At 43.6% G+C, this 26,000-nt stretch overlaps 1 protein-coding gene across 1 annotated transcript in view; it reads right to left on the bottom strand.

The window, feature by feature from the left end:
- lrrc40 (leucine rich repeat containing 40) overlaps window positions 1-26,000 on the bottom strand; it is a 104,301-nt gene that overhangs the window by 55,121 nt on the left and 23,180 nt on the right. The window contains exons 4-8 of the mRNA XM_070886985.1: window positions 21,696-21,825; window positions 11,748-11,871; window positions 11,007-11,149; window positions 6,918-7,090; window positions 3,357-3,447 (exon numbers count right to left, since the gene is read on the bottom strand). Coding sequence (XP_070743086.1) covers window positions 3,357-3,447; window positions 6,918-7,090; window positions 11,007-11,149; window positions 11,748-11,871; window positions 21,696-21,825 — 661 coding nt within the window. The remainder of the gene's footprint in view (window positions 1-3,356; window positions 3,448-6,917; window positions 7,091-11,006; window positions 11,150-11,747; window positions 11,872-21,695; window positions 21,826-26,000) is intronic.

Raw genomic sequence — 26,000 nt, 5'->3', positions numbered from 1 at the left:
AATATAGCTAAACTTGGACAGGATTATGTGTAAGACGAATCAGTCAGTTTGAAAACAGACTACTCTGCGTCGGTGATGAAGACAAAATAGCATTATGACTAATTGGGAGTCGTTAAATTGTGGATTTTTTTTTCATGGTAAGCACAGAACATTAGTAGCACCTATGCAGCCTAGAGGAGCACCATGTGTGCTATCCACTAAATGAAATAGCATGGCTGAATATAATTATTGGGTGATCCACGAACTGATCCATTTCACTATCGTATAAGCAGAGTCCTGGGAGCATGATGCCCCCTTTCAGGTGCTAGTAGGCCAGGAATAGAAAGAAAATAACCGAGGAAGAGATATTTTTCTTTAAAAAATCTACAACTTCAATGCCTGCCATTTTCTTCCCCTTTAACTGCACTTATTCTTTATACTCAGCTTGCATTTTCTTATTAAATTTCATCACTAATAGTCCACATTGCGCAACACTCAACAAAACTGTCACATCTCTTTAACAATACCATCCTCAAAAGCTGTGGAACAATCTGAAATCAGAAATCTAATCCTGCTACTGACTTTATATATTTATCGTCTATTTTTCGCAGTCTTTGGTTCCTGTTGGATCTGAATTAAAAAAGTAAACATATTTGGGAAATGTGAGGTATGCAGCTGCTTAATGTTTCAAAAGCCAAAGAAAATGTATTGGTGCTTTAAAGTTTACAATTTTCTCTCCGTGCTTTCTCCAACCCATCAATGTCCCAATCTGCATTTAGGAAACTACATTATTAAGTTTTGCATACTTTCTTTTACAAACATAGCAAAAGTCAGCTGCACTGAATTCTAATTTCTTCTTTTCTGAAACATTTTCAGACAGTGAAAGTTTCAGAGATCGCTCCCAACCCCATTTCTGGATCTGTAGGTGGTGGCTATGCTGGGGTGCAGTTCCAAAGATCCCAAAAGCACACCAATAAAATATCAGCCAAGCAGCTACTCCTAATGCAAGTCTAGATATTAAGTCACAATAAGCTATTTGGCCATGGGCAAGTATAACAGCCAAGCCCAAAAGCAGTTTTTGCTTTAGTGGCTGACTAATGGCTGCGAGACCATCAAATGTTTTCTGAAAGCCGAGATATTCTCAAACAATTTCAGCAAAGGCTGTACACCACCTGCCCTCCATATGTTTGTTTTAACTTTTTCCAACTTGCCTTCGGTTGATCCATTTATGATAGAATCAGGACTTTTCATGAAATGTATTTGTTCATGGGATGTGGGCGTCACTGGCAAGGCCATCATTTATTGCCCATGCCCAATTGCCCTCGAGAAGGTGGTGGTGAGCCACCTTGAACCGCAGTGCTCCCACAGTGCTGTTGGGGAGGGAGTTCCAGGATTTTGACCCAACGACGATGAAGGAACGCCGATATACATTCAAGTCAGGATGGTGTGTAACTTGAAGGGGGACTTGCAGGTGCACCTACTGCCCATGTCCTTCTAGGTGGTAGAGGTTGCAAGTTTGAGAGGTGCTACTGAAACCGCCTTGGCGAGCTGCTGCAGTGTATCTTGACACACTGCAGCCACGGTGCGCCGGTTTGGAGGAGTGAATGTTTAAGGTGGTGGATGGGGTGTCAATCAAGCGGGCTGGATGGTATTGAGCTTCTGGAGTGTTGTTGGAGCAGCACTCAGCCAGACAAGTGGAGTGCATTCCATTACACTCCTGACTTTTGCCTTGTAGATGGTGGAAAGGCTTTGGGGAGTCAGGAGAGGAGACACTCGTCACAGAATACTCAGCCTCGGACCTGCTCTTGTTGCCACAGTATTTATGTGGCTGTTCCAGTTAAGTTTCTGGTCAATGGTAACCTCCAGGATGTTGATGGTGGGGGATTCAACAATGGTAATGCTGCTAAATGTTAAAGAGTGGTGCTTAGGCTCTCGCTTGTTGGAGATAGTCATTGCCTGGCACGTGTGTGGCGCAAATGTTACTTGCCACTTATCAGCCCAAGCCTGAATGTCATCCAGGTCTTGCTGCATGCAGGCATGGACTGCATTATTAGCTGAGGAGTTGGGAATGGCACTGAACACTGTGCAACCATCAGCAAACATCCCCCACTTCTGACCTTATGATGGAGGGATAGTCATTGATGAAGCAGCTGAAGATGGTTGGCCCTGGGACACTGCCCTGGGGAAGTCCTGCAGCGATGTCCTGGGGCTGGGATGATTGACCTCCAACAACCACAACCATCTTGGTCAAATGTTGCCTTGATGTCGAGGATAGTCACTCTCAGCTCTCCTCGGGAATTCAGCTCTTTTGTCCATGCTTGGACCAAGGCTGCAATGAGGTCTGGAGCAGAGTAGTTCAGGCAGAACCCAAACTGAGCATCGGTTATTGGTGAGTAAGTACCGCTTGATAGCACTGTCGACGGCATCTTCCATCACTTCGCTGATTGAGAGCAGACTGATAAGGCAGTAATTGGCCAGATTTCTCCAGTTTTTTGTAGACAAGTCATACCTGGGCAGTTTTCCACATTGCCGGGTAGATGCCAGTGTTGTAGCAGTACTGGATCTGCTTGGCCAGCATCCATCAAAATGGAATAGCATAAGTATTATTTATGATTACTTTTTGTTTTGTTGAAGGCAAGACTGTTTTTTTAAAAAAAAGACACTCGTCTCTCCTTCCGTGGTCTTTGTGTGCCATTTATCAACTGGAGCTGAAGAATGAGAGGGGATCTCATAGAAACGTTTAAAATTCTGATGGGTTTCGACAGGTTAGATGCAGGAAGAATGTTCCCAATGTTGGGGAAGCACAGAACTAGGGGTCACAGCCTAAGGATAAGGGGTAAGCCATTTAGGACCGAGATGAGGAGAAACTTCTTCACCCAGAGAGTGGTGAACCTGTGGAATTCTCTACCACAGAAAGTTGTTGAGGCCAATTCACTGAATATATTCAAAAAGGAGTTAGATGTAGTCCTTAATACTAGGGGGATCAAGGGGTATGGCGAGAAAGCAGGAATGGGGTACTGAAGTTGCATGTTCAGCCATGAACTCATTGAATGGCGGTGCAGGCTCGACGGGCCGAATGGCCTACTCCTGCACCTATTTTCTATGTTTCTATGTTTCTATGAATCTGTTCCCAGGCCTCAACAATGCTATATCATAACTAGCCACTAAAAGATGCAGAAGTGTCTTCTGGGAATGATTGTCTCTTCAGTGCGACACCTCTTCATGGTACAGTTAAGGAACTTGGCATGAATTTAGGATGGAGAAAAGATTACAGGCTGAATTTCAACTTTGTAAAATCTATTACATGATATATCAAATATACTACCACATTGAAATCTGTTCATTATCAGAGCATAGTAGAAAATTGAATTACTCACATTAATAATATCCCTGCGAATAGCACGCAGTGGATTACCCTCCAGCAACAAAGATTTCAACTTTGGAAGATTTCCTAGCTCATAAGGCAAGCTGTGAGTAAGTCACAAAGAGGATTTAATGAAAGGACAAGAGATTTTATGGAAACTTATGTTACACATCGCAAGTATTTTTTACGGTTCTTTTGCATAAACGCAAATAAGTTGCTCGATTTGAAATTACTGTTACAATTGTGGGAGAATTATCAAACACTAAAAGGATCAAGAAAAAAAAAGGAAACGTTTTTAATACATGCAAAGAAAAAAGTAGTGAAGGGCAAAACAGATTTAGGTATCATATTAAGAGGAATGGTAAATGAATATTCTATCTGATTCTTCAGAGCGGAGGAGTAGGAGTACTAGAAGTACATGGAAGACTAGAAATTATTAGAGAGAAGCTTGCAGGGATTAGTACAAACAAATAAATTGTCATGGAAAAAGCAATGGGATTGTAACTGGACAAATCTCCAGGGGCAGACATTAAAGTATATTAAAATAAATATACACAAGGAAAATGGGGATTATTAGTTAAAATCTTTCAAAATTCAGCAGATTTGGGGATTGAACAAGACTGAAAGTTACATCTTTACGCAAAAAAGAAAGAGACAAACTGGCCCATGTGTTCAATGTATGCAGCAGAAAAACTGATTGAATCCATCAGTGGCAATAAAGTGACTGATCCCCTGGAGAATCAGCAAGATTTTGTGAAAGGTAGGTCATGCCTAATGAACTTAAGAGAACTGTAATAGAATCAGTGAAGTAGTGGATAGAGCAGGATGTCATACACGTAGATTTTCAGAACGCATTTAATAATGTTCCACACAAGCGATTACCAGCTAAAACAGGTACATGGAATCAGAGCTAGCAGTGTAGAGTTAAGGAACTCAGCATCAATTTAGGATAGAGAAAAGATTACAGGCTGAATTTCAACTTTGTAACTTCTATTATATCAAATATACTACCATATTGAAATCTGTTACTATTTAGAGCATAGCAGAAAATTGAATTACTCAAATTAATAATATCGCTGACCTAAATTGGCTCCCGGTTAAGCAACGCCTCGATTACAAAATTATCATCCGTGTTTTCAAATCTCCTCCATCCCCAAAATCCCCCGAGATATCCGTGCTCCTCTAATTCTTCCCTTTTAAGCATCCCTGATTATAATCGCACAACCGTCGGTGGCTATGCCTTCTGTTGCTTAGGCCCCAAGCTCTGGAATTCCCTCCCTAAACCTCTCTTTCCTCCTTTAAGATGATCCTTAAAACCTCTCTCTTTGATCAAGCTTTTGGTCATCTGCCCTAATTTCCTCTTAAGTGGCTCGGTGTCAAATTTTTTGTCTTATAATACTCCTGTGAAGCAACGTTGAACATTTTACTATATTAAAAGGCGCTATATAAACACAAATTGTTATTGTTGGATAGTCAATTGATTGAGGGGCAAGCAGAGTTCAGATAAAAGGAACATTCTTAGGTTGGCAGGCAGTAATGAGTGGTATACCCCAAGTGCTGCTGCTGGTGTGCCAGCTTTATATAGCAACAACTTGCATTTACATACTACCTTTGACTTGGTAAAATGTCCCAAGGCACTTCACATGAGTGTAAAAATTTACACCAAACCAAAGAAGGAGACATTAGGACAGGTGACCAAAACCTTGGTTAAAGCGGTACATTTGAAGGAGCGGCTTAAAGGAGGAGAGAGATGTGAAGAGGCAGAGAGGTTTAGGGAGGAAATTCCTAACATTGGGGACTAGACGACTGAAAGCACAGCTGCCAATGATGGGACAAATGAAGTGAGGGATGTACAAGAAGCCAGAGTTGGAGGAATGCAGAGCTCTCGTAGGGCTCGAGAAGGTTAGAGATAGGGAGGAGGAAGGCCATGGAGGGATTTGAACACTAGGATGAGAATTTTTTAATTGAAACATCACTGAACTGGGAGCCAATCAATGTGCATGCATTGTTATTTCTATTGAAAAGCCAGTGAGCAGCTTGTGTGGGACTTCCAGAGCACTGCACGGCCACGCGGCTTATCAAAAACATTGGAGCCAATGTAGATCAGCGAGCACAGGGTTGATGGATGAATGGGACTGGTGCGAATTAGGCTTCGGGCAGCAGAGTTTTGGATGAGGTTAAGTTTATGGAGATGAAAAATGGGAGGCCGGCCATGAGACATTGAAAATGTATGAAAAATCGTAGGTGGATCACAGATTCCATTTCAAAATGCATTTCCTAGGCTTTATGACATATTTCCATTAGATTTAGCTACTATCCCCGCTGTGCCTGCAGGTGGCGCCCTAATAGGGTTATCAATGCATTTCAATGGATTTAGCAGTCTAGGTATGCAAGTCATTAAAAGCTAGCTCAATTTCAAAAAATGATCAAAAATACCAATTGGAGACAGGGTTTCACCACATATTTTTGAAGCAAGGAAAAACTACTGAAATTATACAGGCCTCGGATCAGACTTCAAATAGAAAATTGGCCACCCCACCTTTGTAAGGATAATTTACATCAATTCGCCAAGCTGATATGTAGAATGAGGAGATACTGCGTATACTTAAATTATATACCTTGCAGATGAGGAGGTTAAGAGGTGATCGGATGGATAATGCCAATTGGGGATACTGGAACACGGGGACATAATCTTAGAATTATAGTTAAGCTGATTAAAAGTGAATCCAGGAAGAACTCCTTCACACAAAGGATTGTGAGAATATGGAATACATTGCCCCAGAAAATAGAAGCAAAGCCAATTGGGGTGTTAAGGGGGATTGACACATACTTGGTAAGTAAGGGTAATAAGATATGGAGAAATGTCAGTGAATTGGAATTTAAAGAGAATTGCAATGGCTACAAAAATGGCACAGCAGGCTCATTAAGTCAAATGATTTATTCCTGGCCCTATATATTGATTTTCTATTTCTCACACCAGATTTTTTTTAATAACCTCTGAATGAAGTTGTAAATATTGTGATAACTCAAGACACAGTGTCCATTTTTATGTGGTGAACCAATATATGCTATGAGCCGAGTTGATATTACAGGACCTGATTTCATATGGGATCCTTGTAACTGGGCTACCTTCAAACCCAAATGCCAAAGATGGCAACACAGTGCACTAATTCAATGCACCCCACAATCTTTATTTCTGCTCTGTACATTTTAAAACATTCCCCTGCAGAGAGCTTGAGCAGGTATGCTGCCACCAATGAAGCTCCTGACCTAGCACTAGGAACTGCACAACAATAGTCTAGTGTAGGTTGCCCTGAGATTTTCCGCTTTGGGGAGGTACAGCTTGCATCTAGCAACTCCCAGTTGCATTGTGAACAACAGTTACAAACTATACCCTACTGCTTTATGACAAGGCATGATGCATCAAGTGACACATTGCTTCTTAAACAATGCACACATTTCTATATCCTAATTGGAATGTCCTGCATTATTTGGGTTTGAAAATAGATGATAATAAATTAAATTTTTAATAATGTGCACTATTATAAAGAATTACTAGCACATCTACATGTACCTGCTAATGTCATTATTTGTGAGGTCAAGTCGTTCAAGGCCTTGAAGCAGAAGAATTTCATCTGGCAACGATTTCAATTTGTTGTCGCGGAGCTCCAGTACACTGATGGCACTTAAATATTTCAGGTGCTCTGACCCCAAATACTCAATCTGGTTATTTCCGACATGTAGTTCCTGAAGTGCAGTAGTAGTACAATTGTTAAACTTATAAATTTACAAGTAATACAGACTGGTGCAAGACATTTCTATTTAGTTACATCATCACATTTTATCCATCACATTGATTTGCATGTCTTTTCTACAGGTGGACATAGGGTAGAGTATAAACCACGAGCTGCAGCATTTGAATATTTTCTAGTCACAACATTTCCTTTTCTGATTACATTCTTCAAATATAGCTTGCAGATCCAATAAAAGATACTTAAAAAGTAGAAAATCATCATAAAAGGCTCAACTGTTCCCCTCGCAAGACTGTTGTTAAACTGAGTTGAATTTTTTTTTTAAAGTACAACTGTTCAAACTGACCAATTACATTGGCCCTGAATTTGCGGTCAGTATGATGGCGAACTGTCAGAATACACCGTCATACCACCTTTGAAACTGACAAAACTTTGGGATTTGGCGCATGCACATGTGGTCTGTCGATGATAGCTTCCAAACAGGCTGCGCTTTGCCCCCCTCCCTCCAGAGCTGGCAATCAGTGAAATCTCATAAATCATTGAAACTGACAAAACCTTTGGCTCTTCTGCAGTAAGTACACTGTTAAATTCCCCACTAAAAGTTGAACCCAAAAGGAAATTAGGTGTAACTAAGGTTTTAACAGCATAGTGACTGCTAAACAAAGGGCCGGGAAAACTAATTTTAATTTTGTGCAGTGTGAAATTTGTCCATTTTAATAAAAATTAAAATTTTTAAGAAGCTTATTAAAAAATTTTAATTAAGTTTGTCCATCTTTATTTTAGGTTTGCCTTTCTCCCATGTGAGAACCCCAATCTTTCTTTTGCTCTCTCTTCCTATTTTAAAAAGCTAGAATTTTAAGGGCTTACTCATTCCTTGTTTGCTGTGAGAGAATTCTGCCTTTTGATTGACTGCTTAGACAGCCTGTTGATGTCACAGCAGTTCGAACAAGGGGAATCCAATTGAGTTCCGTTGAATTGAATTCAAGGTCGGAAATCCTGAAGTTCTTGACACGGGGATTGCAAGATCCTCATGTGGGACATCCGGGCCAGCAGCAAACGTCTCCGCTTCACTGCTGACCACAAATTCAGGGCCAATATATACAAAAATTCTGTAATATCTATAATAATGGAATGTGGGGCGGAGACAAAATATGCTACAAACACCGATGCAACACCATTTATTATTGCAACCACAACATGAAGGAACGTAGAAATGTACACAATCAGAAAGATCATTGTGGTTCATCCAGCCAGGCCCCAAGTTAAAAATACTATATTTTACTGCATCACCCAAATTGCTTCTCTTATCAAAAGCTACCCAGCTTTGCCAATTTGCTAATGTTATAAACCCTCACTGTCTCAATGTACAATCACAACAGTTACAATTCATGTTACTGTGTAAAGTAGCTAAATCTAAATTGCATTCACCACCTCTCCTTCACTGATAGTTGGGCTATTTTTAAGTTGCATTATATAGTCATACTTAAACCACCACAGATTTAAACGCAGAACGCTTCAGCGCAGCTTCCAGTCGTTGACAGCATCCACACCGTATATTAAATGCAAGAGATTTAGGACAGAGCAGGAAATTGTTTTATACTCAGAGGGTGTGAGCTTGTGGAATGCACTACTGGAACAGAGACCATTAACAAGTCAGATAGGTGGTTGAAGAAAAGACTAAGAAAGAGATATGGGAACCGGATGGCCATATGGGATTAGGACTACGGCTCATTGAAGATAAACAGCGAAACAAACTAGTTGAGCTGAAGAGTCTGAATCCACGTTGTCATTTCTGCTTATTCTATGCAAGTGGTAAGATTAAATTTACATTTTGAATGTTGGGACATCAAAAAAAAAATCTAGCAATAAGAAATTTAAAATAACATAAAAGTTATTAAAAGGAGGTGGGGGGAAAGAGAGAGAGAGAGAGAGGAAGCGCGGGCGAGGGGAGCAGGGGCGCGGGGACCCGGAGGCCCGGGCGGGGGGCGGGAGGCAGAGGAGGCCCGGGCGGGAGGCGGGGGGAGCGAGTGGGGGGGGGGGGGGGGGGGGGGAAGGAGGAACCGCGGGCCAGAAAACACAAGCGAGGGGCAGGTGAAAGCGCGAGCGCAGGCGAGCGAGGGGGCCGGGGGGGGAAAAAGGCGAGCGAGCGAGGGGGTCGGGGGGGAAAAAGGCGAGCGAGCGAGGGGGTCGGGGGGGAAAAAGGCGAGCGAGGGGGTCGGGGGGGAAAAAGGCGAGCGAGCGAGGGGGTCGGGGGGGGAAAAAGGCGAGCGAGCGAGGGGGTCGGGGGGGGAAAAAGGCGAGCGAGCGAGGGGGTCGGGGGGGGAAAAAGGCGAGCGAGCGAGGGGGTCGGGGGGGGAAAAAGGCGAGCGAGCGAGGGGGTCGGGGGGGGAAAAAGGCGAGCGAGCGAGGGGGTCGGGGGGGGAAAAAGGCGAGCGAGCGAGGGGGTCGGGGGGGGAAAAAGGCGAGCGAGCGAGGGGGTCGGGGGGGGAAAAAGGCGAGCGAGCGAGGGGGTCGGGGGGGGAAAAAGGCGAGCGAGCGAGTCGGGGGGGAAAAAGGCGAGCGAGGGGGTCGGGGGAGGAAAAAGGCGAGCGAGCGAGGGGGTCGGGGGGGGAAAAAGGCGAGCGAGCGAGGGGGTCGGGGGGGGAAAAAGGCGAGCGAGCGAGGGGGTCGGGGGGGGAAAAAGGCGAGCGAGCGAGGGGGTCGGGGGGGGAAAAAGGCGAGCGAGCGAGGGGGTCGGGGGGGGAAAAAGGCGAGCGAGCGAGGGGGTCGGGGGGGGAAAAAGGCGAGCGAGCGAGGGGGTCGGGGGGGGAAAAAGGCGAGCGAGCGAGGGGGTCGGGGGGGGGGAAAAGGCGAGCGAGCGAGGGGGTCGGGGGGGGGGAAAAGGCGAGCGAGCGAGGGGGTCGGGGGGGGAAAAAGGCGAGCGAGCGAGGGGGTCGGGGGGGGAAAAAGGCGAGCGAGCGAGGGGGTCGGGGGGGAAAAAGGCGAGCGAGCGAGGGGGTCGGGGGGGGAAAAAGGCGAGCGAGCGAGGGGGTCGGGGGGGGAAAAAGGCGAGCGAGCGAGGGGGTCGGGGGGGGAAAAAGGCGAGCGAGGGGGTCGGGGGGGGGAAAAAGGCGAGCGAGGGGGTCGGGGGGGGGAAAAAGGCGAGCGAGGGGGTCGGGGGGGAAAAAGGCGAGCGAGGGGGTCGGGGGGGAAAAAGGCGAGCGAGGGGGTCGGGGGGGAAAAAGGCGAGCGAGGGGGTCGGGGGGGAAAAAGGCGAGCGAGGGGGTCGGGGGGGGAAAAAGGCGAGCGAGGGGGTCGGGGGGGAAAGGCGAGCGAGGGGGTCGAGGGAAAAAGATTTCACCAATTTGTTAGCTGGGCCAAATGCAGATGAAGATCTCAACAAGTGTAAACGATACGCTATTTAATTGCCATTTTGCCTTAAATGCAATATAGGAAAACAACCTTACGTTCATCAGATGTCGAAGCTCAGTTTTTATGTTTTAGAACGATAGCTACAGACTGCTTCAGAGAATACCCTTTTTGTGTTTTTATTTTTTTTTAAATACTATTATATAGATATATATATTATATAGATATATAGAATTCCTGCTGTGACATACTAAAATCCCACTTCAGAGCTATTACAAATAGGGATCACTAGCCACACCTCATTGTTCTTATTAATATAGGGTAGCAGTAGTACGGAACCTTATGACATCACATTGATTTGTTGGGAGTTCACACAAAACATATCCAAGGCTGCCTCTAACTAGAAATCTTAAAACACAAAAGTAACAGAAGACTAAAACATGTGTACAAGTGTATAGGTAAGACCCTGATAAGCACCCTCTTCAACTAGCTATCAAGAAATTATTTTTAAAAAGCAGGTGTTGGTTAGTGTTGATAACATTTTCTTGGTATTCTCAAAGTACCTTCAGATATTTACAGGATGGAAACTCTGGTAGGTGGTGGAGTCTGTTATGCCTCAGGTAAAGTTGTTCTAATGACACCATCTTCGCTAATTCTGGAGGGACACATTCCAGTTCATTATGAGTTGCATCCAACAATTTTAAGCCTGAATAAAATAAGATAAATTATATAGCAAATTAATCTACGTGGTTTGTTTCATACTACAAAACTTAATATAAAAGGGCTCAGATGCTGTTCCGATAGATAATGCAATCAGAACCATTTCAATTTAATTGCTGTATTCATACCTGTTTCCCTTCTCCTCTCTCCAAGATTGATAATACAGGTATACCTTTTTCTAGCAAGCTCTATACGGTGAGGCTTATGGACACTAAATTGATATCTAAGGGTGCATTCAATGACACTCCTCGGTTCAGTTAGGAACCATCTCAGAAACATGTGCGGAATTAAGACACTCAAATCTGGGTAAAAAACAACAATAATTTCAAATGATTCAGTTCCCCCTCTCAATTGGACAGTGTGGCAATGTACTCCAGCACTGAGACAATATCAGTATTATATCCATTCAAGAAAAGACAAAAAGTCACTTTTTTTCTTGATAATGAAATCTTAATAAAGTTTAGTTAAATTTGCACCTAACTATCAGCAAGTATAAATCAGAATATCATATGGCAGCTTCAATATGAAAAATAAACATAGGAAATCGTTTTTCACATTAGTCTTTTATTTTCCAACTGTCTTACTTCTCATTTTGCTAATGTCCATGGGTATGCTCTTCAGTTTGTTGTTAGCCAGATTGAATCGCAGTAGACCCGATAGCTCCCCGAGGGTGCTTGGAATTGTTGAAAGTTGATTGTTGGACACATCCTGTCAAACATAGAAAACTGAATCAGTATTCCAATAACTGACACAACCGATTTGCAACTAGCATTTTCAGGATGGGGTACAGCTTTGGTCCCTAAAAACAAATATGTATGAAAATCCATGTTTCCTTGCTGTCATTTCCAAGATGCACATTTATTTAGTATTTTTAAGCACTCATTCATTTTTTTTTTAAAGTAAGGTTGGGAAGCACCAAGTAGACAGAGAGCAACAGTCCTACGGTAGCCTAAGATGACGGGATCCTTTTCCTTTGGAAACTATATGAAGCTAAATGCAAATATTCCAATATTTTAAAATCACAGTTGACTTTTCATTCCTGATTGGTAGTAGATGAAAATTGCCATGGGTAAATTTAAATGAGACCCTGTGCGTTAATTAACTTCTTACTCACCATATCTAAAACAGTCAAGTGAGAACATAAGAGAAATAGGTGCAGGAGTAGGTCATTCAGCCCCTCAAACCTGCTCCTCCGTTCAATGAGGTCATGGCTGATCTTCTACCTCAACTCCACTTTCCTGCACTATCCTCATATCCCTTGATTCCCTTAATATCCAAAAATCTATCAATGTCTGTCTTGAATATACTCAACGACAGCCTCCACATCCACAGCCCTCTGGGATAGAGAAGTCCAAAGATTCCAAAGAAGTTTCTCCTCATCTCAGTTCAAAATGGCTGACCCATTATTCAGAGACTGTGACCCCTGGTTCCAGACTCCCCAGTCAGGGGAAACATTCTCCCTGCATCTACCCATCAAGCTATGTAAGAATTTTGTATGTTTCAATGAGATCACCTCTCATTCTTCTAAACTCGAGGCCTAGTCTACTCAAATCGACAATACCCCTATCCTAGGAATCAGTCTGATGAACCTTCATTGCACTCCCTTAGTGGCAAGTATATCCTTCCTTAGATAAGGAGACCAAAACTGTACACAACATTCCAGGTGCAGTCTCACCAGGGCCCCATATAATTGCAGAAAGACGTTTTTACTCTTATACTCAAATCCTCTTGTAATTAAGGCCAACATACCATTTGCTTTCTTAATTGCTTGTTGTACCTGCAGTGATTCGTGTAAAAGGACACCCAGGTCCCGCTGAACAACAACATTTCCCAATCTCTCACCATTTAAAAAATTACTCTGTTTTCTATTTTCCTACCAAAATGGACAACTTCATATTTCTCCACATTATATTCAATTTGCCATGTTCTTGCCCACTCACTTAGCCTGTCTATATCCCCTTGAATTCACTTTGCATCCTCCTCACAACTTACATTCCTACCTAGCTTTGTATCATTAGCAAACTTGGATATATTACATTTGATGCCCTCATCCAAATCATTGATATAGATTGTGAATAGCTGGGCCCAAGCACTGACCCTTGCAGTCCCCCATTAGTTACAGCCTGCCAACCCAAAAATTGCCTATTTATTCCTACTCTCTGTTTTCTGTCTGTTAACCAATTCTCAATCCATGCTAGTATATTACCCCCAATCCCATGAACGTTAATTTTGTTTAATAACCCCTTGTGGCTGCCTTTTGAAAATCCAAATACACCACATCTACTGGTTGCCCCTTATCTATTCTGCTAGTTACAACCTCATAAAACTCAACATTATTTCCCTTTCATAAATCCGCCTTGACTCTGCCCAATCCTATTATTATTTGACTCTGCCCAATCCTATTATTATTTTCTAAGTGCCCTGTTACCACGTCCTTAATAATAGATTCTAGCATTTCCTCTACTATTGATGTTCCCAGTTTTCTCTCTCCCTCCTTTCTTAAATAGTGGGGTTACATTAGCTACCTTCCAATTCACAGGAACCGTTCTAGAATCTATGGAAATTTGAAAAATGACAACCAATGCAACCGTCTCCACAACCACCCCTTTCAAAACCTTCGGGTGTAGATCCTCAAGAGATTTATCGACTTTCAGTCCCATTAATTTCTCCAGTACTATTTTTTTACTAATATTAATTGAGAATAAGCATCAGTTAGGATGTTGTGTTATATTACTAAATCAGTTGTGTTCAGTCCCCAGGGTTCAAGCTGAAGCTATACATTGCACCAATCGGTTTTACGGTTCTGGTTTGTGACAAGTTTGCATTCAGAGACCTCTCAAAAGATAACCTATACAGGTAGATAAGCTAATTAACAGGATAGACAGAGTGAACGCAACAATATTTTCAGATATGCAAGGGTAGCAGGACAATAAGCGGAGAGGGGTTCGGTTTGAAGGGCAAAGTTAGGACAGACATATGTGCACTTCTTTACATAGAAGATAAACTGCTGGAATTGAATAGAACATAAACCAATCATTACACCAATTGTGCTTGTTGGATAATTCTTTCCTTATCCTTATAACAGATTCAAAACCTAGAAACAGTGATATGTCTGAGAACTAACTTATTAAGTATTACTACAAAATATTCATCTTAAAACCTCATACAGGGCAATACACATCAGCCTTGCATCTAACTAAAACATGCATAGAAATTGGTTGCAAATCATGAAAATGGCTTCTCCAAGCCTGTTCATATAACCTGGTCTTGAAAGTAGGCAAAAGTTTCTGAGTAAAAACATTGTGGGGGAGAAATTGCATCGTGCCCCATTTGGGGCGATAACTTTTATGGTAGCACAAAAGTATCGCCGGGCGCTACGCAAGTGAAACCGACGCGAACCTCCAGTTTAGCACTCCAGGAAGGAGGTGAAATGCTAAATCAAGCGTTACCACTTCCCTTGGAGCGCTAAAGCCAGCAAGAGGGGTGGAAGAGATGCAGCGTTGCTCAATGTCGAGAGCAGCGCTGCCGGAAGCTGAGGTTCCTTCCCTTCCTTAAAGGGAAGATACATTGCTGCAGGCTCTGCATAGAAACAAATGTTCTTCCACGCCGACGGCAGCCGTGACAATCAGCCCCAAGCACTCTTAACAGAGTGCAGGGCTGATCAATCGCAGCACAGAAAAAAGTTGAAAAAATAAACTTAGGGGTAAAAATATTTTTTATCATTGACACGAGCAGCATTACCTTTAAATACCGCTCCCCAGCAGCCGCCCTCCCCAACAACGCCTCCTGCAGCTGCTGGTGTTGATGCCCGCTAATGCTGCAGGGGGCAGAACCGAAGTTTGGATCCGGGGTGCTGCGCAGCCGGATGAAGTCACGATCTCCAGGACACAGGAGGCCAATTTCTTGCTCTGCATCTCTTCTTACATCATTTTCCTTATGATTTGCTTCCTGCTGGATGGAACACTATTTTTTGTTTTATGAACCATCCCAAAGTTGTTTGAACAGATTGCCAGATAGGGATGAAAGCAATGTTCCCCCTAATTTTATTTTGGGTGCACGGCTCCTTTAACGGGCTGGGCGGCCCATTCAAAGTTTTGCACCTGCGTGAAATTTCACATTGGAAAAGCCGGGACTGGAAGACAGCTGCACAGCTTAGAGGGAATGTTGGTTGAGGGGCTTTGTATCTTATACTCTACTGTTAGTTCCAAACATTGCTTTTCCTGGGCCATAGCTTTGTTGTACAAAACCGTTGAAATATGCTCTATAGCAACATTGCATTTTTACATTAGAGCAATATCCTTCCTTACACTCCCCTCTGTTGTGAATAAAATCCTGTGTTTTAAAAGCCTATGGTGTAGATTCTCAGTTTGTTGCCTTCTCTGTTTTCACCCCGGAGGGGCTGTCATGGAAGCGGAAAGTATTTCCAGGTGGGCGGCCAGCTTCCAGCATCCCGCCGGGACATTCGGTGCTGGATTTGCTGGTGTGCGGCGAAGAACCACCCGGGAGAGGCGAGCCGGTGTGCAACACCCACGTTGTGATACCGGCCTGAAATATGAAACTCACCCAATCGGAGCCCCCCCCCCACCCCACCCAGAGCACGTCCTAGTGGGACTGCCTGTGAAAGCTGCCAGTCCCAGCTGTAGCAGGTGCAGCGAGGGAAGGAATGTCTACCTAAGTTAAGCGTGATTGTTTTTTATTTTGCGATTCATGTGGCTGTGGTATCAATAAAGTATTGGGAATATTTTGGGTAGGTTTTTTTTTTTTCCAGACTTTTTTTTTCATGGAAGCCTCTCTTAGGGCACTCCGAGGCCGGCTGTTTACCTCGGGACTTTCATTTGCTCAGCCGGCCTAGCGCCTTAAAAGAGGTGCAGAACGCCTCCCTTAGCGCTCCATTCCATACACAGGGCCCAGCTGGTGAATTTTGAGGCTGGAGACACAAACCATTTCCTGGCAAAAAATTTACCACTCCACCCGGGTTAAAGCCGCAACAGAGGCGCGACCGAATTTCCACCCCCATGTTTTAATCCTGACAACACTTTTACCTCAATATTATCCAACTAGCTTATTTAATAATCTATATGTGCCTATCCTCACAATACAATGTCTTCAATCTTGAAATTCATCCTGCTCCAATGCTATCAGTGTCATTGATGGGGGGGAAGCAGATTTGCAAGAACACAGTTGAAACTAAATCTGTTTATATTGCAGTTCTGTCATTACTTTATTTTAATACAAAACAAAAACAGCCATATTCTTACAGCTTTTAATTACACTATAATGGGCTGCCTGTAAGATTGCACACCGTGAGCTGGTAGATAGCTGCAAAGTCAGCAATGGCCAACAAATAGAATACGACATGTAAGCAGTCAAGGTAGGGACAGGAGGACTACAGAAAGGCCGGGGGAGGGGCGGGCAGAAGAGTTCAGGTGCCGAGTGTTTGCAGTTTTACTTACAGTAGCTCATCATGAAAGCACTGAAACAATGGAAGCGCTGAGGGTGACGTTGGAGCCAACCAGCTAAGAGTTTACTCACATCGCCCAAAATCTATCGTAACAATATAATTGTGAAACAGGAAATGTGGCAAAAAACTACTGCTGTACCGTTTTTAATATATGACTAAAGGATCCCCTCTGGTATTGCTTACTGTACATCGTATGATAGTGACAGAAGTATGGATACCAGACATCATTCTGTTGTAAAAGTGGTGCTGTATTTAAGGTGGTCTGTTCATTTAAGGCCAAGAAGTATAAATATTAAGTAAAAACACACTGAGGCCACTCAAGAGTTTAATTGTTGTTTGTGAAAGAACTTTACAGATTGAATGTATTGGTCAGTTTCAAGGTACAATTGAGAATCAACCAGCATTTATGATTGCTACAAATACCAAAGGAGCACATTACATTTGCAATGTGACATTGTTGTTTTATAGAGCCAAAGTTTGAACTGGTCATTAGAACGGCGTACCTCCGAGCCTTGTGCCTAGAATTTAGAATTAAAAGTGCGCTTAAACAGTACCTCGCTATTCTGAAGTATCTGCAGGCCTCCATTCCAGTCGGCGCAGCGCAGCGCAGCTTGAGCTGTGGGTGCGGAGCTATCGACGTGCTGTGTCTACACAGCTGGCATGGGGGCCGGGCTAGGACCCAGTGTGTCTGAGTGCCGGCAGCGCTGCGCATGCACGTTGGAGTGTGTGCGCATGTGCAATGGCACAGGAACATTGGCTGGGTGATCGATTTCCCGCCCCTAGCCGAACAGCCGAAGATATGCTGCTGCATGCTTTAGTAAGCTTTGCTGCTGTGTGAACAGTTTCCAGCCCCTGGCCGAACAGATAGGCGCTGCGTGCTGCAGTAGGTGAGGTAGGGACTTTTATTTTTTTATTTATTGATTGATCTTTGATTTTTTTAATCTTTGATTTGATTGATCGTGATGGTTCTTTATTTTTTTTTTAAAGTGAAGGTGTTTAGTGCTCTCTCTTCTCTTCTCTTCTCTTCTCTTTTCTTCCCTTCTCTTCCCCCCCCCCCCCCCCCCCCCCCCCGCCACAATCTCTGGCTAGCTGCGCTGATTTCTTAACTCTACACAAGGTTTTTCCTGGCATACAAAAGTGGACACTTATTCCGTTCTAATTTAGTTTGGAGTAAATTTTCGCAGTTCAAATTTGCAAAACAGGCGTAAGTGGCTGGACATGTCCCCTTTTGAAAAAAAAACTAAACTAAAACTAAATTAAACTAACTCACTAGAACTGGAGCAAACTAAATGTGGAGAATTGCAATTTCTAGAATACTCCAAAAAAAAATAATTGCTCCAAAAAAAATAGGAGCGAATCTAGTTGAAACTTGGGCCCATAATTTCAGAAGTATTAGGCCACGTGTTAGAAATTCAAGTCTGTTGCAGATAATGTCTCTGGTTCAGCGACGTCAGTCACTCCTATAAATGGAACCCACATCCCTCACTTTCATACACTACTTTTCCAATAGTGTAACTTAGGGTACAACAATATGTCCCCACTTGATATGCGAACTGGATATTGTGTCTTTCAAATGTGCTCAAACGTGCTTCCTAAAACTTTCAGCATACAGGCTGTTTAAGCTTTACTGAAACAAGGCCAAAATGAAACATTAAATTATTTTATTCTTCAGACAAGTGAACATACTTCATGTCTCTGATCTATTTCCTGCTCATACATAATTACTTGAATAGAGAGAGGGGTATCAATGGCATGAACAAATAAACTCCCCCTTGAGACCACCACATAATCAAAATATTCCAGCCAAACTTTGGCCACAGATACTGCCCCCGAATGCAAGCAACTTTTATGTAATGGTAGTCCTTCATCAAGCTGCATGTACTACCACGAAGGAGCAGCCAGTGTCTCTCAACCTCCTTACGCATGTTAGTCATTGTACCTGTGATTGTTGGTTGGGAATTTCCTGAAATGACAAGTTGTGCTGAAATTTACACCGATCTTCCCAAAAACCAGCTATGCTAAAATTTCCTGGGAATCTCATTACCATGCACTAGAAAGTTAAAAACTGATGTACAATAATTAGAATCAGTTCCTATGGACTGGAGGGTAGCTAATGTAACCCCACTTTTTAAAAAAGGAGGGAGAGAAAACAGGGAATTATAGACCGGTTAGCCTGACATCGGTGGTGGGAAAAATGTTGGAATCAATTATTAAAGATGAAATAGCAGCTCATTTGGAAAGCAGTGACAGGATCGGTCCAAGTCAGCATGGATTTATGAAAGGGAAATCATGCTTGACAAATAATCTAGAATTTTTTGAGGATGTAACTAGTAGAGTGGACAAGGAGAACCAGTGGATGTGGTGTATTTGGACTTTCAAAAGGCTTTTGATAAGGTCCCACACAAGAGATTAGTGTGCAAAATTAAAGCACATGGTATTGGGGGTAACGTATTGATGTTGATAGAGAACTGGTTGGCAGACAGGAAGCAGAGAGTCGGAATAAACAGGTCCTTTTCAGAATGGCAGGTAGTGACCAGTGGGGCCGCAGGGGTCAGTGCTGTGACCCCAGCTATTTACAATATATATCAATGATTTACATGAAGGAATTGAATGTACTATCTCCAAGTTTGCAGATGACACTAAGCTGGGTGGCGGTGTGAGCTGTGAGGAGGATGCTAAGAGGATGCAGGGTGATTTGGACAGGTTAGGTGAGTGTGCAAATGCATGGCAGATGCAACATAATGTGGATAAATGTGAGGTTATCCACTTTGGTGGCAAAAACAGGAAGAGAGATTATCTGAATGATGACAGTTTAGGAAAAGGGGAGCTGCAACGGGACCTGGGTGTCATGGTACATCAGTCATTGAAGTTTGGCATGCAAGTACAGCAGGCGGTAAAGGCGGCAAATGGCATGTTGGCCTTCATAGCTAGAGGATTTGAGTATAGGAGCAGGGAGGTCTTATTGCAGTTGTACAGAGCCTTGGTGAGGCCACACCCAGAATAATGTGTTCAGTTTTGGTCTCTTAATCTGAGGAAGGACATTCTTGCCATTGAGGGAGTAGAGTGAAGGTTCATCAGATTGATTCCTGGGATGGCAGGACTGACATATGAGGAGAGACTGGATCAACTGGGCTTGTATCCAATGGAGTTTAGAAGAAATGAGAGGGGATCTCATAGAAACATTTAAAATTCTGACGGGATTGGACAGGTTAGAGGCAGGAAGAATGTTCCCGTTGCTGGGGAGTTCCAGAACCAGGGGTCACAGTATAAGAATAAGGGGTAAGCCATTTAGGACTGAGATGAGGAGAAACTTCTTCACTCAGAGAGTGGTTAACCTGTGGAATTCTCTACCGCAGAAAGTTGTTGAGGCCAGTTCGTTAGATATATTCAAAAGGGAGTTAGATATGGCCCTTATGGCCAAAGGGATCAAGGGGTATGGAGAGAAAGCAGGAAAGGGGTACAGAGGTTGAATGATCAGCCATGATCTTATTGAATGGCGATGCAGGCTCGAGGGGCCAAATGGCCTGCTCCTGCACCTAGTTTCTAAATCAGCATAAACAATTGGTGCCTGAGAGGGAGAGCAGTGAGAGAGATAGAAGGGAGAAAGGGGTAACAGAGGGCTAGGGAATGGAGTAGATAGATAGTGAAGAGAGTAGGAGCGAGAGGTAGAAAAGAAAGTTATGAGTGGCAGCAAAGGTGGTATAGAATGGTTAGGAGAGAATGGAGAAGGTGGGAGAGATAGGACAGAGGGAGAGTGGGATGGGAAAGGATGAAGAGAGAGTGGGGAAGAGAGGGGCAGGAAGGTAAGGGGGATGAGTAAGAGATGGGGAAGAGGGTAAGAAGCAGGGTAAGCTGAAGAGACACAGAATGAGAAACTAAGAGAGGGTGTGGAGGAGGAAAACAGAGAGAAGCAGCAGACAGAAGCGAGTAGGAGAACAGAAAGGAGAGACTGACAGAAGGGATAAGATCATCAGCTCATAATAATTAAATTGATATTTCAGCACACAAATGTTGCACTCCAGATGTCACACTACATTGCAAATACAAAACAATCTTAAAATACCATATGCTCCTGATTTGTACTTCAGACCTCCAGTCTGAATCAAACAAACATACTCAAGTCTCCAAACTTCCCTAATCAAACAATTAAACTCTGACCATGGCCTATGTTTACTCAACAATAATTAGACTGTGTTGCCTCAAAAATGACATCGCTGCACCTTAGGAGAATACAATATAATCATATGGTTTAACACTCCTGTCATTATGCATCATTTAGCTTACTATGAGCAACTCCACAGGTGTTCCATTAGCATTTATATGTAACTGGTAAATCCACTGTGACGTGGATGCTATACCTGAAATGTTAATTCATCTGTGCTCTCCATAGATTCTGGCTGACCTGCTGACTATTTGCAACATTTTCTGTTATTGTTGTTTCAGATTCCCTGTGATATTGCTCTTAGATAGTCCAGGGCCTGCTGCATGGTTTCTGATGCTTATTGCTATTCTTCAGCAGCCTAAACTAAACAATAGTTTGCCTATCACTATAACACTGCAAATTTACTGGAGCAATGTGTCATAGGACTGAAAATAAAAATACTGAAAGGTATAGGTCTCAGGCATAACAGTGACCTGTAGAAAGCAAGGTAAGAAGTCACAATTACAAATTATGTACGTCTCCCCTTAAGTATTTCTTGAAATCTTCACATAGTAACAAATGTCTTGCAGAATAAAGCAAAATTGGACAGTGGTCACAGCATTGCAAGTACAAAATTCATCATTCAAGCTGGTCTTCCACTCCATTCCTTACTTATATACAAGATAACCTTCCACTTCAACAGTGGTATAACGTTATTGCAATATATATTATATATGACAACAATGCTCAACAACTGAAATAAAAAGAAAATCACAATTGTAAAATAAAGTAGAAGGAAATGTAGACCAGGTCCATTAATATCAAAGGAAAATATTGGTTAATATTTAGTGTTTTTGTTAAGAAAAAACATTTATCTTTCAGCCATTTGAGACATCCTTAGCAACTCCTCCAATAAATTCAGCAACATACCAGCTCTTCTAAATGGACAAGTTGACCTATACCCTCCGGAATCCGTTCTAATTCGTTGTGATGAACATGCAGACTTTTCAAGCTCTTTAAATTCCAGAGTTCATCCGGCAACTCCTTTAGTTTATTGTGGCTGTGGGTTGGAAGGCAGGGAAGAAATGTATATATTCATATATTTAAATTTTTCTAGGGTCACAAACCTATATTTATGGCTTTTGTACAAATGTGTTTTCCTTGCCTTGAAATTATCAAAACGTCACATTCATAAAACATGCTGCAAAATTAAATTTTAACATGAACTATTTCATATGTCAATCAGATTTTTTTTAAATATTGGCACTTCTCAATACTATGATCTACTACTTCAAACACATTTTAGCAGTCAATATTTTTACAGTGCACAGTCCATTCACAAATACTATGAATATATTTTACTGCTCAAATAGGTTGACAGTGCAGTGTGATCATGAAAATTTATTTACAATACCTTTGTACATGCCATTGAAGCCCTTAAAAATGGTATCTGAACAGTATAAATAATTGTCGGTTGACATTTAGTCTAACTATATGTTGGCATGTTGGTTTCTTGCTTGTTGAGGTTTAATGATGCTGCCCCGCCCACCATTTTCTTATTTGATCCAGAGGTGAACTTCCAACCACGAAGGAAGACACAAATAACCTTCCGTAATACTAGGGGACTGAGGGTCTAGCGAGAAGGAGGAACTGAAGGAAATCCTTGTTAGTCAGGAAATTGTGTTAGGGAAATTGATGGGATTGAAGGCCGATAAATCCCCAGGGCCTGATAGTCTGCATCCCAGAGTATTTAAGGAAGTGGCGCTAGAAATAGTGAATGCATTGGTGATCATTTTCCAACATTCTATAGACTCGAACAGTTCCTATGGATTGGAGGGTAGCTAATGTAACACCACTTTTTAAAAAAGGAGGGAGAGAAAACAGGGAATTATAGACAGCTTAGCCTGACATCAGTAGTGGGGAAGATGTTGGAATCAATTATTAAAGATGTAATAGCAGCGCATTTGGAAAGCAGTGACAAGTTCGGTCCAAGTCAGCATGGATTTATGAAAGGGAAATCATGCTTGACAAATTTTCTAGAATTTTTTGATGATGTAACTAGTAGAGTGGACAAGGGAGAACCAGTGGATGTGGTGTATTTAGACTTTCAAAAGGCTTTTGACAAGGTCCCACACAAGAGATTAGTGTGCAAAAGTAAAGCATATGGTATTGGGGGCAATGTATTGACGTGGATAGAGAACTGGTTGGCAGACAGGAAGCAAAGAGTAGGAATAAACGGGTCCTTTTCAGAATGGCAAGCAGTGACTAATGGGATAGCGCAGGGTTCAGTGCTGGGACTACAGCTATTTACAATATACATTAATGATTTAGACGAAGGAATTGAATGTAATAGCTCCAAGTTTGCAGATTACACTAAGCTGGGTGGCAGTGAGCTGTGAGGAGGAAGCTAAGAGGTTGCAGGGTGACTTGGACAGGTTAGTTGAGTGGGCAAATGCATGGCAGATGCAGGAAAATGTGGATAAATGTGAGGTTAACCACTTTGGTGGCAAAAACAGGAAGGCAGATTATCATTTGAATGGTGACAGATTAGGAAAAGGAGAGGTGCAACGAGACCTGGGTGTCATGGTACATCAGTCATTGAAAGTTGGCATGCAGGTACAGCAGGCAAATGGCATGTTGGCCTTCATAGAGAGGGGATTTGAGTATAGGAGCAGGGAGGTCTTACTGCAGTTGTACAGGGCCTTGGTGAGGCCACACCTTGAATATTGTGTACAGTTTTGGTCTCCTAATCTGAGGAAGGACATTCTTGTTATTGAGGGAGTGCAGCGAAGGTTTACCAGACTGATTCCCAGGATGGCAGGACTTACATATGAAGAAAGACTGGATCAACTAGACTTAGATTCACTGGAATTTAGAAGAATGAGAGGGGACCTCATAAAAACATAAAATTCTGACAGGATTGAACAGGTTAGATGCAGGAAGAATGTTCCCGATGTTGGGGAAGTCCAGAACCAGGGGTCACAGTCCAAGGATAAGGGGTAAGCCATTTAGGGCCGAGATGAGGAGAAACTTCTTCACTCAGAGAATTGTGAATCTGTGGAATGCTCTACCACAGAAAGTTGTTGAAGCCAGTTCGTTAGATATATTCAAAAGGGAGTTAGATGAGGCCCTTACGGCTAAAGGGATCAAGGGATATGAAGAGAAAGCAGGAATGGGGTACTGAAGTTGCATGTTCAGCTATGATCATATTGAATGGTGGTGCAGGCTCGAAGGGCCAAAGGGCCGACTCCTGCACCTATTTTCCAAGTTTCTATATCCGTGCCATCACAAAGACCGCCTATTTCCTCATCTGTAACATCACCTGACTCTGCCCCTGCCTCAGCTCATCTGCTGGCGAAACCCTCATCCATGCCTTTGTTACCTCTAGACCTGACTATTCCAACGCACTCCATACCGGCCTCCCATCTTCCACTCTCGGCAAACTTTGGGTCATCCTAAACTTTGCTGTCCATGCCTTAACTTGCACAAAGTTCTGCTCACTCATCACCCCAGTACTCGCTGACCGACCTTAGCTCCTGGTTAACCAACGCCTCGATTTTAAAATTTTCATCCTCGTTTTCAAATCCCTCCATGGTTTCACCCCACCCTATCTCTAACCTTCTCTAGCCCTACAAGATAAATGCACTCCTCCAATTCTGGTCTCTCAAACATCCCCGATTTTAATCCCTCCACCATTGGCGGCTGTGCATTCAGCTGCCCGTGCCCTAAGCTCTGGAATTCTCTCCCTAAACCTCTACGCCTGTCTTTCTTCCTTTAAGATACTTCTTAAAACCTACCTCTTTGACTAAGTTTGCCTTAATATCTGTGTGGCTCGGTGTCAAAACTTGTTTGATAACGCTCTTGTGAAGTGACCTCCTGCGGTGACTCGACGCAACCTGGGCCTCCCGGCTGGACCTCCTGCAGCGACTGGGCAGCTGGACCTGACTATCGGGCCTCCACACCCCCGGCCCCCCTATCTGGACCTCTCCTTCCTGGCCTCATCTCCTCCTCCAGCACGTGGTGAGTACAATGGCTGTGACCCCCTCTGTCCTCACACATGAGCCCCAGTGGACCACTCCCCCCCCCAATGCCTGTCCCCAACCAAGCCTTGGACCACCTACCATCAAGGGCGCTACCCTGCGGCCAACATCTCGCCGTAGGCAACTAGGCCCATACAGTAGTGCCTGGTCTCCAGTCATCTTGGACCCCTTTGCCACTGGACCAAGACCTTGCTCAGCTTAGCCAGTGTGATAGCCGGTGTGCAACGACCACCCCACGTTAAAAATCACTCACAGGCATCTTCCATTCCTCTAACATGAAGTTCGGGACCTGGAACGTCAAGACTCTCATGGACAACCCCAACAGCAACAGACTGGAACACCGCACTGCCATTGTTGCCCGGGAACTTAGGCGCTTTGATATCGACATTGCCGCCTTAAGCATGACCTAGTGGGCAGGGGAAGGCCAGCTCAAGGAACAAGGTGGAGGTTACACCTTCTTCTGGAAAGGGAAACCAGAGGCAGAACGTCGCCTCCACAGAATCGGGTTCGCCATCAAAAACGAGCTGGTCAACCGCCTCAAAGACTCCCCGTGCGGGGCTAACGAACGCCTCATGATGTTTCGACTCACCCTATCCCGGAACCAGTGCGCCACAGTCATCAGTGCTTATGCCCCAACACTCGATGCAACACGAGGCCAAAGAGGGTTTTTACTCCAACCTCGAAAAATCCCTGACCCGAGTCCTCGCGGGTGACAAACTGATCCTCCTCGGCGATTTCAACGCCAGGGTCAGCAAGGACACAGACCTCTGGGGAGGCGTGATTGGCAGAGAAGGGGTGGGGAAAGCCAACTCCAGCAGTACCCTACTCCTGACAAAATGTCTAGAGCATGTACTTGTCATCATCAATACCTTGTTCCGCCAGAGGGACAAATATAAGGCATCGTGGCAACACCCTCGCTCCAAACACTGGCATCTGCTCGACTAGGTCATCGTCCAAGTCAGGGATCGCAAGGATGTGCGCCTCACCCGTGCCATGACAGGAGCTGATGACTGCTGGACGGACCACCACCTAATCCAATCCATCATTGAAATCAACATAGCCCCAAAGAGAAGGGGGCAGCAGAAGCAGCGTCACAAAAAAAAAATCAAGGCCAGGGCACTTAAGGACCCAGCTAAGAGAGCCCTTTACAATCAGCACCTCACAGCTAACCTGGTGTGCCTTGATGACCCCGAGA

The sequence above is a fragment of the Pristiophorus japonicus genome, chromosome 8, assembly GCF_044704955.1.
Source record: "Pristiophorus japonicus isolate sPriJap1 chromosome 8, sPriJap1.hap1, whole genome shotgun sequence".
Taxonomy (NCBI): Eukaryota; Metazoa; Chordata; class Chondrichthyes; family Pristiophoridae; genus Pristiophorus; species Pristiophorus japonicus.
This window is presented reverse-complemented; position numbering and strand designations above follow the sequence as displayed.